Source organism: Sinocyclocheilus grahami, unplaced genomic scaffold, assembly GCF_001515645.1.
Source record: "Sinocyclocheilus grahami isolate Dianchi unplaced genomic scaffold, SAMN03320097.WGS_v1.1 scaffold492.1, whole genome shotgun sequence".
In the NCBI taxonomy this organism is placed as follows: domain Eukaryota; kingdom Metazoa; phylum Chordata; class Actinopteri; order Cypriniformes; family Cyprinidae; genus Sinocyclocheilus; species Sinocyclocheilus grahami.
The window spans coordinates 770,713-780,657 of record NW_015505671.1 but is presented as its reverse complement, the minus strand read 5'-3'; the positions used below and the strand labels follow the sequence as shown (position 1 = coordinate 780,657).

At 38.7% G+C, this 9,945-nt stretch overlaps 1 protein-coding gene across 3 annotated transcripts in view; it reads left to right on the top strand.

Annotated features, from left to right (window-relative positions):
* Window positions 1–9,945, top strand: part of LOC107554157 (protein-L-isoaspartate(D-aspartate) O-methyltransferase) — a 34,277-nt gene that overhangs the window by 8,269 nt on the left and 16,063 nt on the right. For 2 of the 3 annotated variants that reach the window (XR_001605034.1, XM_016236582.1), the window contains exons 2-7: window positions 3,753–3,857; window positions 5,005–5,036; window positions 5,127–5,231; window positions 8,202–8,322; window positions 9,275–9,360; window positions 9,524–9,693. Coding sequence is in view for 2 of the 3 variants with exons in the window: in XM_016236582.1 (XP_016092068.1) it covers window positions 3,753–3,857; window positions 5,005–5,036; window positions 5,127–5,231; window positions 8,202–8,322; window positions 9,275–9,360; window positions 9,524–9,693 (619 nt within the window). In the remaining variant the exon portion in view is untranslated. Of the gene's footprint in view, window positions 1–3,752; window positions 3,858–5,004; window positions 5,037–5,126; window positions 5,232–8,201; window positions 8,323–9,274; window positions 9,361–9,523; window positions 9,744–9,945 lie in introns of all 3 variants that reach the window. The other variant, XM_016236583.1, reaches the window with a different exon arrangement.

The following is a 9,945-nucleotide window of genomic DNA, read 5'->3' as shown; positions in this document are numbered from 1 at the left end:
CCCCGCGTTGATAGCCCCCGGGGTTCGGGAGTTACGGGTGGTTAAACTCGCGGTCCGGCGCCGACAGATCTAGTGATCCCGGGGGCTACCGATGCGCGGAGGGTGGCGTTCGAGAGGGCTCCTCGAGCTGAAGGGATCCCCCGAATTTGGTGGAGATCCGCCGGCGCGTTCGTGAGATAGTGACACCAGTCAACACTTTCCCTTCAGTAAGGAGGTCTCTTGTTCAGGCAGCATTCACGCGTTGTCTTATTCAACCATAAGTGCCCTGCGAAGTGGACTTCACATGAAATTCCACCATGATTCCAGTTCCAAGGGAATGTACACGTTACATTCAAAGGCCGTTAAAGTGCACGAGACGTGAATTTATATTGTATTTATTTACAGAGGTAGGGGAGAGCGGGGCACAAAGTAACACTTTTTGACTTTCTCAGTTTGTGTAAATCCACATGGGGTTCAGAATATATATATTAAAAAAGTGTTGGCCCCCTTCCTGATTTCTTATTTTTTTACATGTTTGTCACACTTTAATGTTTCAGATCATCAAACAAATTTAAATATTAGTCAAAGATAACACAAGTAAACACAACATGCAGTTTTTAAATGAAGGTTTTTATTATTAAGGGAAAACAAAATCCAAAACTACATCATTATCATGTTATTCATCATATCATCATGTAAAACACACGACAAATAGCGAATTTTTCATTGTTTCTCGAAACGTCATAGCATTTCCACACCAGCCATGACATGACTGCAGCGCCAAATCATTAATGTCCCCATGCTTCATGTACGTCGTCACGCGTTGAAGTCATCAAATTGCGATCGGTTCATGAGATCGGCCAAGTTAGTGAGTCATAAAATGTGATTATCGGCCGATACCGATCGATCCGAGCATCCCTAATATATATACAGTATATATATATTAGGGGTGTAATGGTACACAAACACGACGGTTTGGTACGTACCTCGGTTTTGCCGTCACGGTTCGGTATGGTTTCGGTACAGCAGGAGGAAAAAAAAAATATATATATATATATTTTTTTTTTTAATTTAACAATGGTTTACTGAACAAATTGCTCTTTAACTATTTATTTTTAACTATAATAAACACTCAAATTAAAAAATAGTTCGCGAACATGCAAACATCTAAATTATACAATTTCTATTTGTTGTTGAAATAATAATTTACAGAGTCAAAACTTGTTTCATAAAATATTTATTTAAACACATACATTAAATAATTAAGACATCACTAACAGGTAAAGTAAATATAATGAAGTATAGTATAATATTTTGCAAAATGCTCTTCACTAGACTTTTTCTAGCAGATGACAAGCTGTAGGTCTACACTCATGGCTAGTCTGAGGTAAATGAAATGATACGTGACCTTTTGTTTACAAGCTGTTTTAATGACGTTTTTCCGTGGTTGAAACACTAATTGATAAATTATGTGATGTTCATTCATGTTTATTTCGTGTAAAACTAGTAATAAAGAGGAAGGGATGATCACGCTCACTCCGCGCTGCTGTTAGAACTGGCGTTAGTATACGGCGATATGTCGCGCCACATCAAAGAGCACCAAAACGGCATTTATTGTCTGGATTTCCTGAAAAATTGAACAATTTGTTTGGTACACATGCGTACCGAACCGAAAGACCTGTGCCAGAAATTTCCGGTGCAAATACGTGTACCGTTACACACCTAATATATAGCTATGTATGTATTCCCTGTCTGTCTGAAATAAAACGCTGTTAAACTTGGAAAAATTAACAGCACTACTATATATATATATTTATATTAGGGCTGTCCTCGAGTAAGTATTTTTCTGGTCGACTAGTAGTCGTTCATTATAAGCATTAGTCGACTAATCGCACATTTATTAATAAACCATTTAAATCATTATAATGAGCCTTTAATTGCCTACAAAGCCTAATAAGCGCTCAAGCACACGCATAAAGCTTGCCACAGCACACCGGCAGAAGCTATGATTATGAATGTGTCAGGGAAAACCAGTAAGGAGGCTGCATTAAAATTGTAATAATTCACTGATAAACAAGTGCTTTCTTTGTTTGGTTTAAGAGATGAAGTCGGTGACACTGACTCTCCGCAGTAGTGATGCGCCTGTGCATGTTTCACACGGATTACATAATCTGAGAATATTTGTTTTCCATTTAAATTGAGTCATTTGAAAGTAGACATTTCACTCTCTATAGATATAGTTTAATGTCTGTAAGGCAAAGATATACACGGAGTTTCGCGCTCGAGTTCACAGACCGAGATGGCAGAAAGTGCATCATGTTTGCTTTCATTATTTTACAAAAGCACGTTTTGTTGTTATTGTGAGTGCACACAAATAAACATGGAGTCTTTACAGATTTGAAAGATGTAGCCTATTACTCTTATCTGTATGACAAAAAATTACGGAGTAGCCTATTTTAAGAGCAAGTGAGCGCACCGGCGCCTCCATCTGTCCTACAGTGAGCTACTGTTCAGCTTCCACACAGAATATAGCACATATTTCTCTAGGTTAACATTAGATTGAGCGGCCATGTAAAGTTGCTAATACTTACATATTTCATATGATAAGCCATATTTGTGGTGGATGATTGATAGGCGAGTGTTTGGATGTCCTGCCGGATGTAGCCTGCTGTATTACCATAGATCAGCCGTTAACGATCTGCGTGACTTTGCCAATGTGGATTTTTTTTTCTGCGACTAAAAAATTTTGGTCGACTAACGATTAGTCGACTATTAGGGGGCAGCCCTAATATATATACTACTATATATATATATATATACATACATGCATTTTGTGCTCAGTAAGTAGAGCATGGCACTAGCAGAATTTCCCAGGAAAAGCATTAACTGAGAAGAAATGCAGTGTCATTTTGGATAAACTGTCTGCCAAATGCATAGATGTAAATGAATGGTTGACTGACAAAACAGAAACAGATTAAGAACCTTCTTGTTTAGAGCACAAAAGGCGGTATTTTGAAGAATATTCACACTGCTCTTTTTCATACAATGAACAAGTGTTGTGAAGCTGCAAATAGGGTTCCCAGTAACGGTTCTCTTGGAACTGATATTAGAAAAGTGTGTACATTATATATTTAATGTATTGTATGAAGTTGCTAATACTTACATATTTCATATGATAAGCCATATTTGTGGTGGATGATTGATAGGCGAGTGTTTGGATGTCCTGCCGGATGTAGCCTGCTGTATTACCATAGATCAGCCGTTAACGATCTGCGTGACTTTGCCAATGTGGATTTTTTTTTCTGCGACTAAAAAATTTTGGTCGACTAACGATTAGTCGACTATTAGGGGGCAGCCCTAATATATATACTACTATATATATATATATATACATACATGCATTTTGTGCTCAGTAAGTAGAGCATGGCACTAGCAGAATTTCCCAGGAAAAGCATTAACTGAGAAGAAATGCAGTGTCATTTTGGATAAACTGTCTGCCAAATGCATAGATGTAAATGAATGATTGACTGACAAAACAGAAACAGATTAAGAACTTTCTTCTTTAGAGCACAAAAGGCGGTATTTTGAAGAATATTCACACTGCTCTTTTTCATACAATGAACAAGTGTTGTGAAGCTGCAAATAGGGTTCCCAGTAACGGTTCTCTTGGAACTGATATTAGAAAAGTGTGTACATTATATATTTAATGTATTGTATGTATATTACAATGGTATTAAGCCATCAGTTTGAATGCGTTTGTGTGTTTTGTCCAGAAAATGGGATCATTAAATCAGACCGCGTGTATGAAGTTATGTTGGCCACAGACCGTGCCCACTTTTCCAGATGTAACCCATACATGGACTCGCCACAATCTATAGGTAAGCTCCAGTCCAGAGTTATTAATTTGTTTCCACAAAATTAATTAATTGTGTGACACAAAATTCCTGGTTTCTGTTTTTCCTGCTCTGCACGGCTACACCAGCCACTTTATTTTCCCTGTCTGTCTGAAACAAAAGGATTTGATTAATTAATTGGAATAGTCTCGAACTGACATCCAAGGTACATCCTCTTCTATCCAGTGTAGACATCTTTAAAGGGGTCATATGATGTTGCTAAAAAGATCATTATTTTGTGTATTTGGTGTAATGAAATGTTTATGCGAGGAAACAGTCCTCCATAAAATGTGCTGCACACATCTGAATATTTGGGTTGAAGTGTTCTGGAACAGTGTTGTAAATACAACTTAACCACTGATTTCTAGTCGTGTCCTCTTTTGGAAGACCAAACAAAGTAGTTTCGCTTTCACAACGAAACACAGCGTCACACACGGCAGGCTTGAGTGAGCAGAGGTGAGCGGGTTTGAGACCGGCGTGGCTGGCGGATTCGACAAAGGAGTGTCCAGCGGGCTTGCAGCAACCACGTGTGATGACTCCGGGCTGGACTCTGCTTCGTCCACGGTGAAAGCCGATCCGGCGATCCACAGCGCAAAGTTGATGTATTCCCTCAGCGACCAGCACGGATCAGCTCCAGGCATGACGAAGCAGATATCGTCCTCTTTTGGAAGCCCAAACAAAGTAGTTTCGCTTTCACAACAAAACACAGCGCCTTCATGACATGGCGGCGGCAGCAACAATACTACAGCGAGAATAAAAGTTACGCCTTCTTTCTTTGCGTGAACATTTGGGTGGCTAAATGCAAATCTTCCCACATCGTGACGTAGACGTGGGGGCATGTTAGACGTGCCATTTTAGGTTGGTGTGGCTGACTCTTTTATAAAGAATATCTCTTTGGATTTGAGTCTTTGCAACTTTACAGATCTTCTTTATGCACCAAGAGCTTGTAACACTCCAAAGAGAAAGGAAAACTTGAAATCGCATCATATGACCCCTTTAAGGCGATAGCAAAGCAAAGTGATGTCTTCTGGTTCCAATGTAGACACAATGTTAGACACAATGCCGAATTCTGGTGATTCTGTTGTTGTGTTTTCTCTTTGGGATGAAAGTCTTTTTTTGTAATTTTGTGCAGGTTACCAAGCAACAATCAGTGCACCACATATGGTAAGTTAAAACTGCTTTAGCAGCATTTGGGATAGCAGTTACTGGCCTGTTTGAGGTAGGCGCTGATGAACGCTCATCTGTGTGCTGTAGCACGCGTATGCTCTAGAGCTCCTCCATGATCACCTGTATGAAGGAGCGAAGGCTCTGGATGTGGGGTCAGGCTCCGGAATCCTGTCCGTCTGCTTTGCCAGAATGGTGAGTCTCTTCACTGCCAGTCGCAAACATGGGATTGCTAAGGATTTTCACAGTTCTATCGTATTAAATGTAGAGCAATGGCATGCAAACAGTTATGACGTATGAATTACTGTTGTACGTTAGAACAGTTAAACAGTGTGTCTGATACGGAGGAGCAAATATAAATGAACATGTGGGCAGACCTAAATTTTTTCAGTTTTCACAGAATTTAGCCCTGTGGCAGGTTGCATAAACTGCTGAGACTTAAAAGTTAGTCATCTATCTTTTTTTTTTCTTTAAGACTGGTCATAACTTTTTAAAGTCAGTTGCATGAAAAGGTAGATTGGTCTAACTTGAATCCAAAAAGTAAAACTGATCAGTTGGTAAGACAGTAAGACAAGTATGACACTTGTTCAACTGATAGTTAATCAAACTAGTTTTATAAAGGGGTCATATGATGCTGCTAAAAAGAACATTATGTTGTGTATTTGGTGTAATGCAATGTGTTTATGCCGGTTTTAATTTGCGAGGATCTGCCCCACTTTATAGAAACAGCCTTTGTGCACAGACTCATTGTAGTCTACTCTCCCAGGATCAGGAAACAGTCCTCCATAAAATACTCTGCACACATCTGAATATTTGGGTTGAAGTGTTCTGGAACAGTGTTGTAAATACAACTTAACCACTGATTTCTAGTCATGTCCTCTTTTGGAAGGTCAAACAAAGTAGTTTTGGTCCCACTTTATATTAAGTGGCCTTAACTACTATGTACTTACATCAAATAAATAAGTACAATGTACTTGTTGTGTTCATATTGTATTGCAAAACACTTTTGCTGCTATTGAGGTGGGATATGGTTAAGGTTAGGGACAGGTTTGGTGGTATGGGTAGGATTAAGGGTGGGTTAAAGTGTTAGGGATGGGTCAACAGTGTAATTATAAATATAATTACAGATGTAATTACATGCAGGTATTTTTAAAATATAAGTACAATGTAAAAACATGTATGTACACAATAAGTGCTTTGTACCAAATGATTAATTAAAATGTAAGTACATAGTAGTTAAGGCCACTTAAAATAAAGTGGGACTGTAGTTTCGCTTTCACAACAAAACACACAGTGTCTCCACGACATGGCGGCGGCGGTGGCAGGAACAATACTCGGGGCTCGCAAAATGTCCAAATCCCTGGTAGCCCTTCCGGCAGGTACTCTTCAGATTTTGGTAGCCCGAAAATTAATTTAACTAGCCCAAATAAAAAAAGTCATTTTTTTTAAATATAGAAAATCAGATAGGAGTTTAAATGTCAATCAAAAATATTTTCAATAATATCAACAAATATGAAGGAAGGAATTTTATTTCACTATTTACAGGGTATCTGCAGAATTTTTAAAAATAAATGTAAGGCAATTTATGACCCATTTTAAGAGCTGCACAAGTCAAATGAACCGAGTGGGGTTGGACAATGTCTGTGGTAACATACAGTACTGAGCCATAAAATGTGTTAACCATGTTTTTTTTTCTGACATTGTTTCTGCACATGATACATTAGTAAAAACAAGTACAAAATTGATTGGTACTTTCTTGGCTTTATTATAATATTTGTACAAGCAACAATAAACTAAATTTGTCAGACAATCATTGCACCTTTTGCACACCATAAATAAACGTACACACAAAGGGTAAAACTCAAACCATTCATCTTTTTAGCATCTGTGATGCTAGTACCTAAAAAACACTTAAAAAGATTGTCAATGTTCAGCTTAACTTATTCAGTTAAAAAGACAGTTGCTGAAACCACAGTCATCGCACTGACGACCTAATCTCTGTGGATTTACTCCATTGAGCAAACGCTTAATAAGGCTTGTACCTAGCTGTTTGTCCACTTGTCGGAATGCCTCTCCATATTTAGTGGTATAAAATTAGCCCAATCCCCTGAGTAACAGCTAGAACAGGTCTGTTTACATATGGAAGCTGAACTCTTCTTTTCTTTGGTTTGTTCAGCATCCAACCATCCAACCAATCACAGGCTACAGCACCTCCAAGTTTCTATATGCAAAAAATGAGTAGTTCCTTTGTAGTTTCTGAAATGTAGTTCCTGCAGTGGAAAAAAAAATAAATTCAAATAAATTCAAGTAAAAATAAATGATTGCATATGGATGTTGAATTAAGTTAAAGGGATAGTTCACCCAAAAATGAAAATTCTGTCATTAATTACTCGCCCCCGTGTCTTTCCAAACCTGTAAGACCTTCGTTCATCTTCGGAACACATATTAAGATATTTTTGATGAATTCCGAGAGCTCTCTGACCCTCCCATAGACAGCAAGGATCCTAACACGATCAAGGTCCAGAAACGTAGTAAGGACATCGTTAAAATAATCCATGTGACATCAGGGGTTCAACTGTAATTTTACGAAGCTATGAGAATACTTTTTGTGCGCAAAGAAAACAAAAATAACAACTTTATTCGACATATTCGTCGTCTCCGCGTCACCCTGGCGCTATTTTTGAGAGTATCACAGGCATAAATAACGTATGCAATGTATGTACGCGGACATGTTGTTTACGTTTTGATCTGAACATAAACAACATATCTGAAGATGAACGAAAGGCCTTACAGGTTTGGAACGACATGAGGGTGAGTGATTAATGACAGATTTTTTTAGTACAGAGCATTTTTGAGAGTATCACAGGCATAAATAACGTATGCAATGTATGTACGCGGACATGTTGTTTACGTTTTGATCTGAACATAAACAACATATCCGAAGATGAACGAAAGAAGGCCTTACAGGTTTGGAACGACATGAGGGTGAGTGATTAATGACAGATTTTTTTAGTACAGAGTACAGATTTTTGGGTGAACTATCCCTTTAATTCAGAGCTACATTGAATGAAAAATCACTAATTTAGCCTACTTCTGTCAGTTTGGACCTCCATAGTAGTTTGATGAGTGTGTGCATTACAGTGGATGTGTTGTGGTGTTTTACAGGTTGGGCCGAAGGGGAAGGTGATTGGCATTGATCATATAAAGGAGCTTGTGGAGGATTCTATAACTAATGTAAAGAAAGACGATCCTAGTTTGATCTCTTCAGGGAGAATCAAACTCAATGGTTGGTCTGCTTACCCATCTTTGGTCTCTCACAATTGTGTTTTATAATGTATCCATTTTTTAGGTATGCAGCAAAATTTTGGCTGATTTTGATTGGCCAACAGTCAATACTATTTATATGCATTTATTAGGGATGCAACAATACAGTTAGTCCACGTTTCAATACGTACCTCGGTTTTTAACCACGGTTTTCGGTTGGGTTTGTTTCTGATAGCTTGATCAGAGTGTTTTTTTGCAACAAATTAAAAACAAAAAACTCCTGTAAACCTCTGTACACTGGAAAAAGCATGGATTTTTATATTTCTGTTTAACATTTCTTTTGAGAGAGGAATTATTTTTCCAATTTTTACCCAAAATAGGATGGATCGGCCATTATTGAGCGCTATAAACGCATGTAATGTGTGTTTCATTCATACTGGACTCCAGAGGGCGCCCTCGTGCAGAAAATCCACATATGCATCATAGAAGTAACACTTATGGCGTTCCAGGAAATCCCTAATATGGATAAAGGCATCGCTATCGCTGTAACTGAATTAAAAGAAGATGAAACGTTAAATGTTTTTGAATGATGAAATTTAAGGACAATAAAAACTAAACAAGTTATAATGTTCTCTTTTGCTGGACAACAGATTTAGAAAGTCTTATTATTGCATGTCATTACAAGGGAAGATACTCGGCATGTGTTGCTTTTTCAAATTTAAGAGGGGAGGGGTTTCCTCATTTCAGCACGTGAACTCACCGACACACAAACAGCCAATTCTGAGAGAAATAAAACACACCGATATTATTTAAATGCAAAACCGAAAAACCACAATTCACAAGCGCGTATTGAACCGTGGATGTCGTACAGAACGGTTCAATATTATATTGAGACAAATTTACATTCAGAGACAGGCCATAGGAATAGAACAGAACAGCTGTGTTATCCTGTAATGTTGTCTGTATGTGTGCAGTTGGAGATGGAAGAATGGGCTATGAGGACGAAGCACCTTTTGACGCCATACATGTCGGAGCCGCAGCTCCCACAGTGCCACAAGCAGTATGTTTTCTTTGAATCACCAAATACACTTTGATGCCTAGCCATATTTGTACCTTAAGCCATATCTTTAAAGGAATAATTCACTCACAAAGTAGAATTTTGTCATCATTTACTCACCATGTATCTGGATCTTCACATGTATGTGTGTTTGTTTGTGTTGTAGTTGCTGGACCAGCTAAAGCCAGGTGGGCGTCTGATTCTGCCGGTCGGGCCAGCAGGAGGGAACCAGATGCTGGAGCAGTATGACAAATTGGAGGATGGCAGTACCAAAATGAAGCCACTGATGGGCGTGATTTACGTGCCTTTAACAGACAAAGACAAGCAGTGGTCAAGGTGGAAGTGACTTCCTGTCCTCTGTCCCCTCTCTCTCTCCTAGGGCACAGGTGAAACGGTGTGGTCCGGAGCAGACAGAGGCTGCATTTGCTGCTTGTCATCTTTTTTGCTGCACCATACCATGATGGACAGCTGCACAGTGTTTTTTTTGTCTTTTTTTAACTGTAACCCACCAGCCTGATTTGACCAAAAAAAATTTTTTTTTTAATTTCTGGTTTGCCATTACCTGCTGGAATGGGCTTGAGTCCCCCC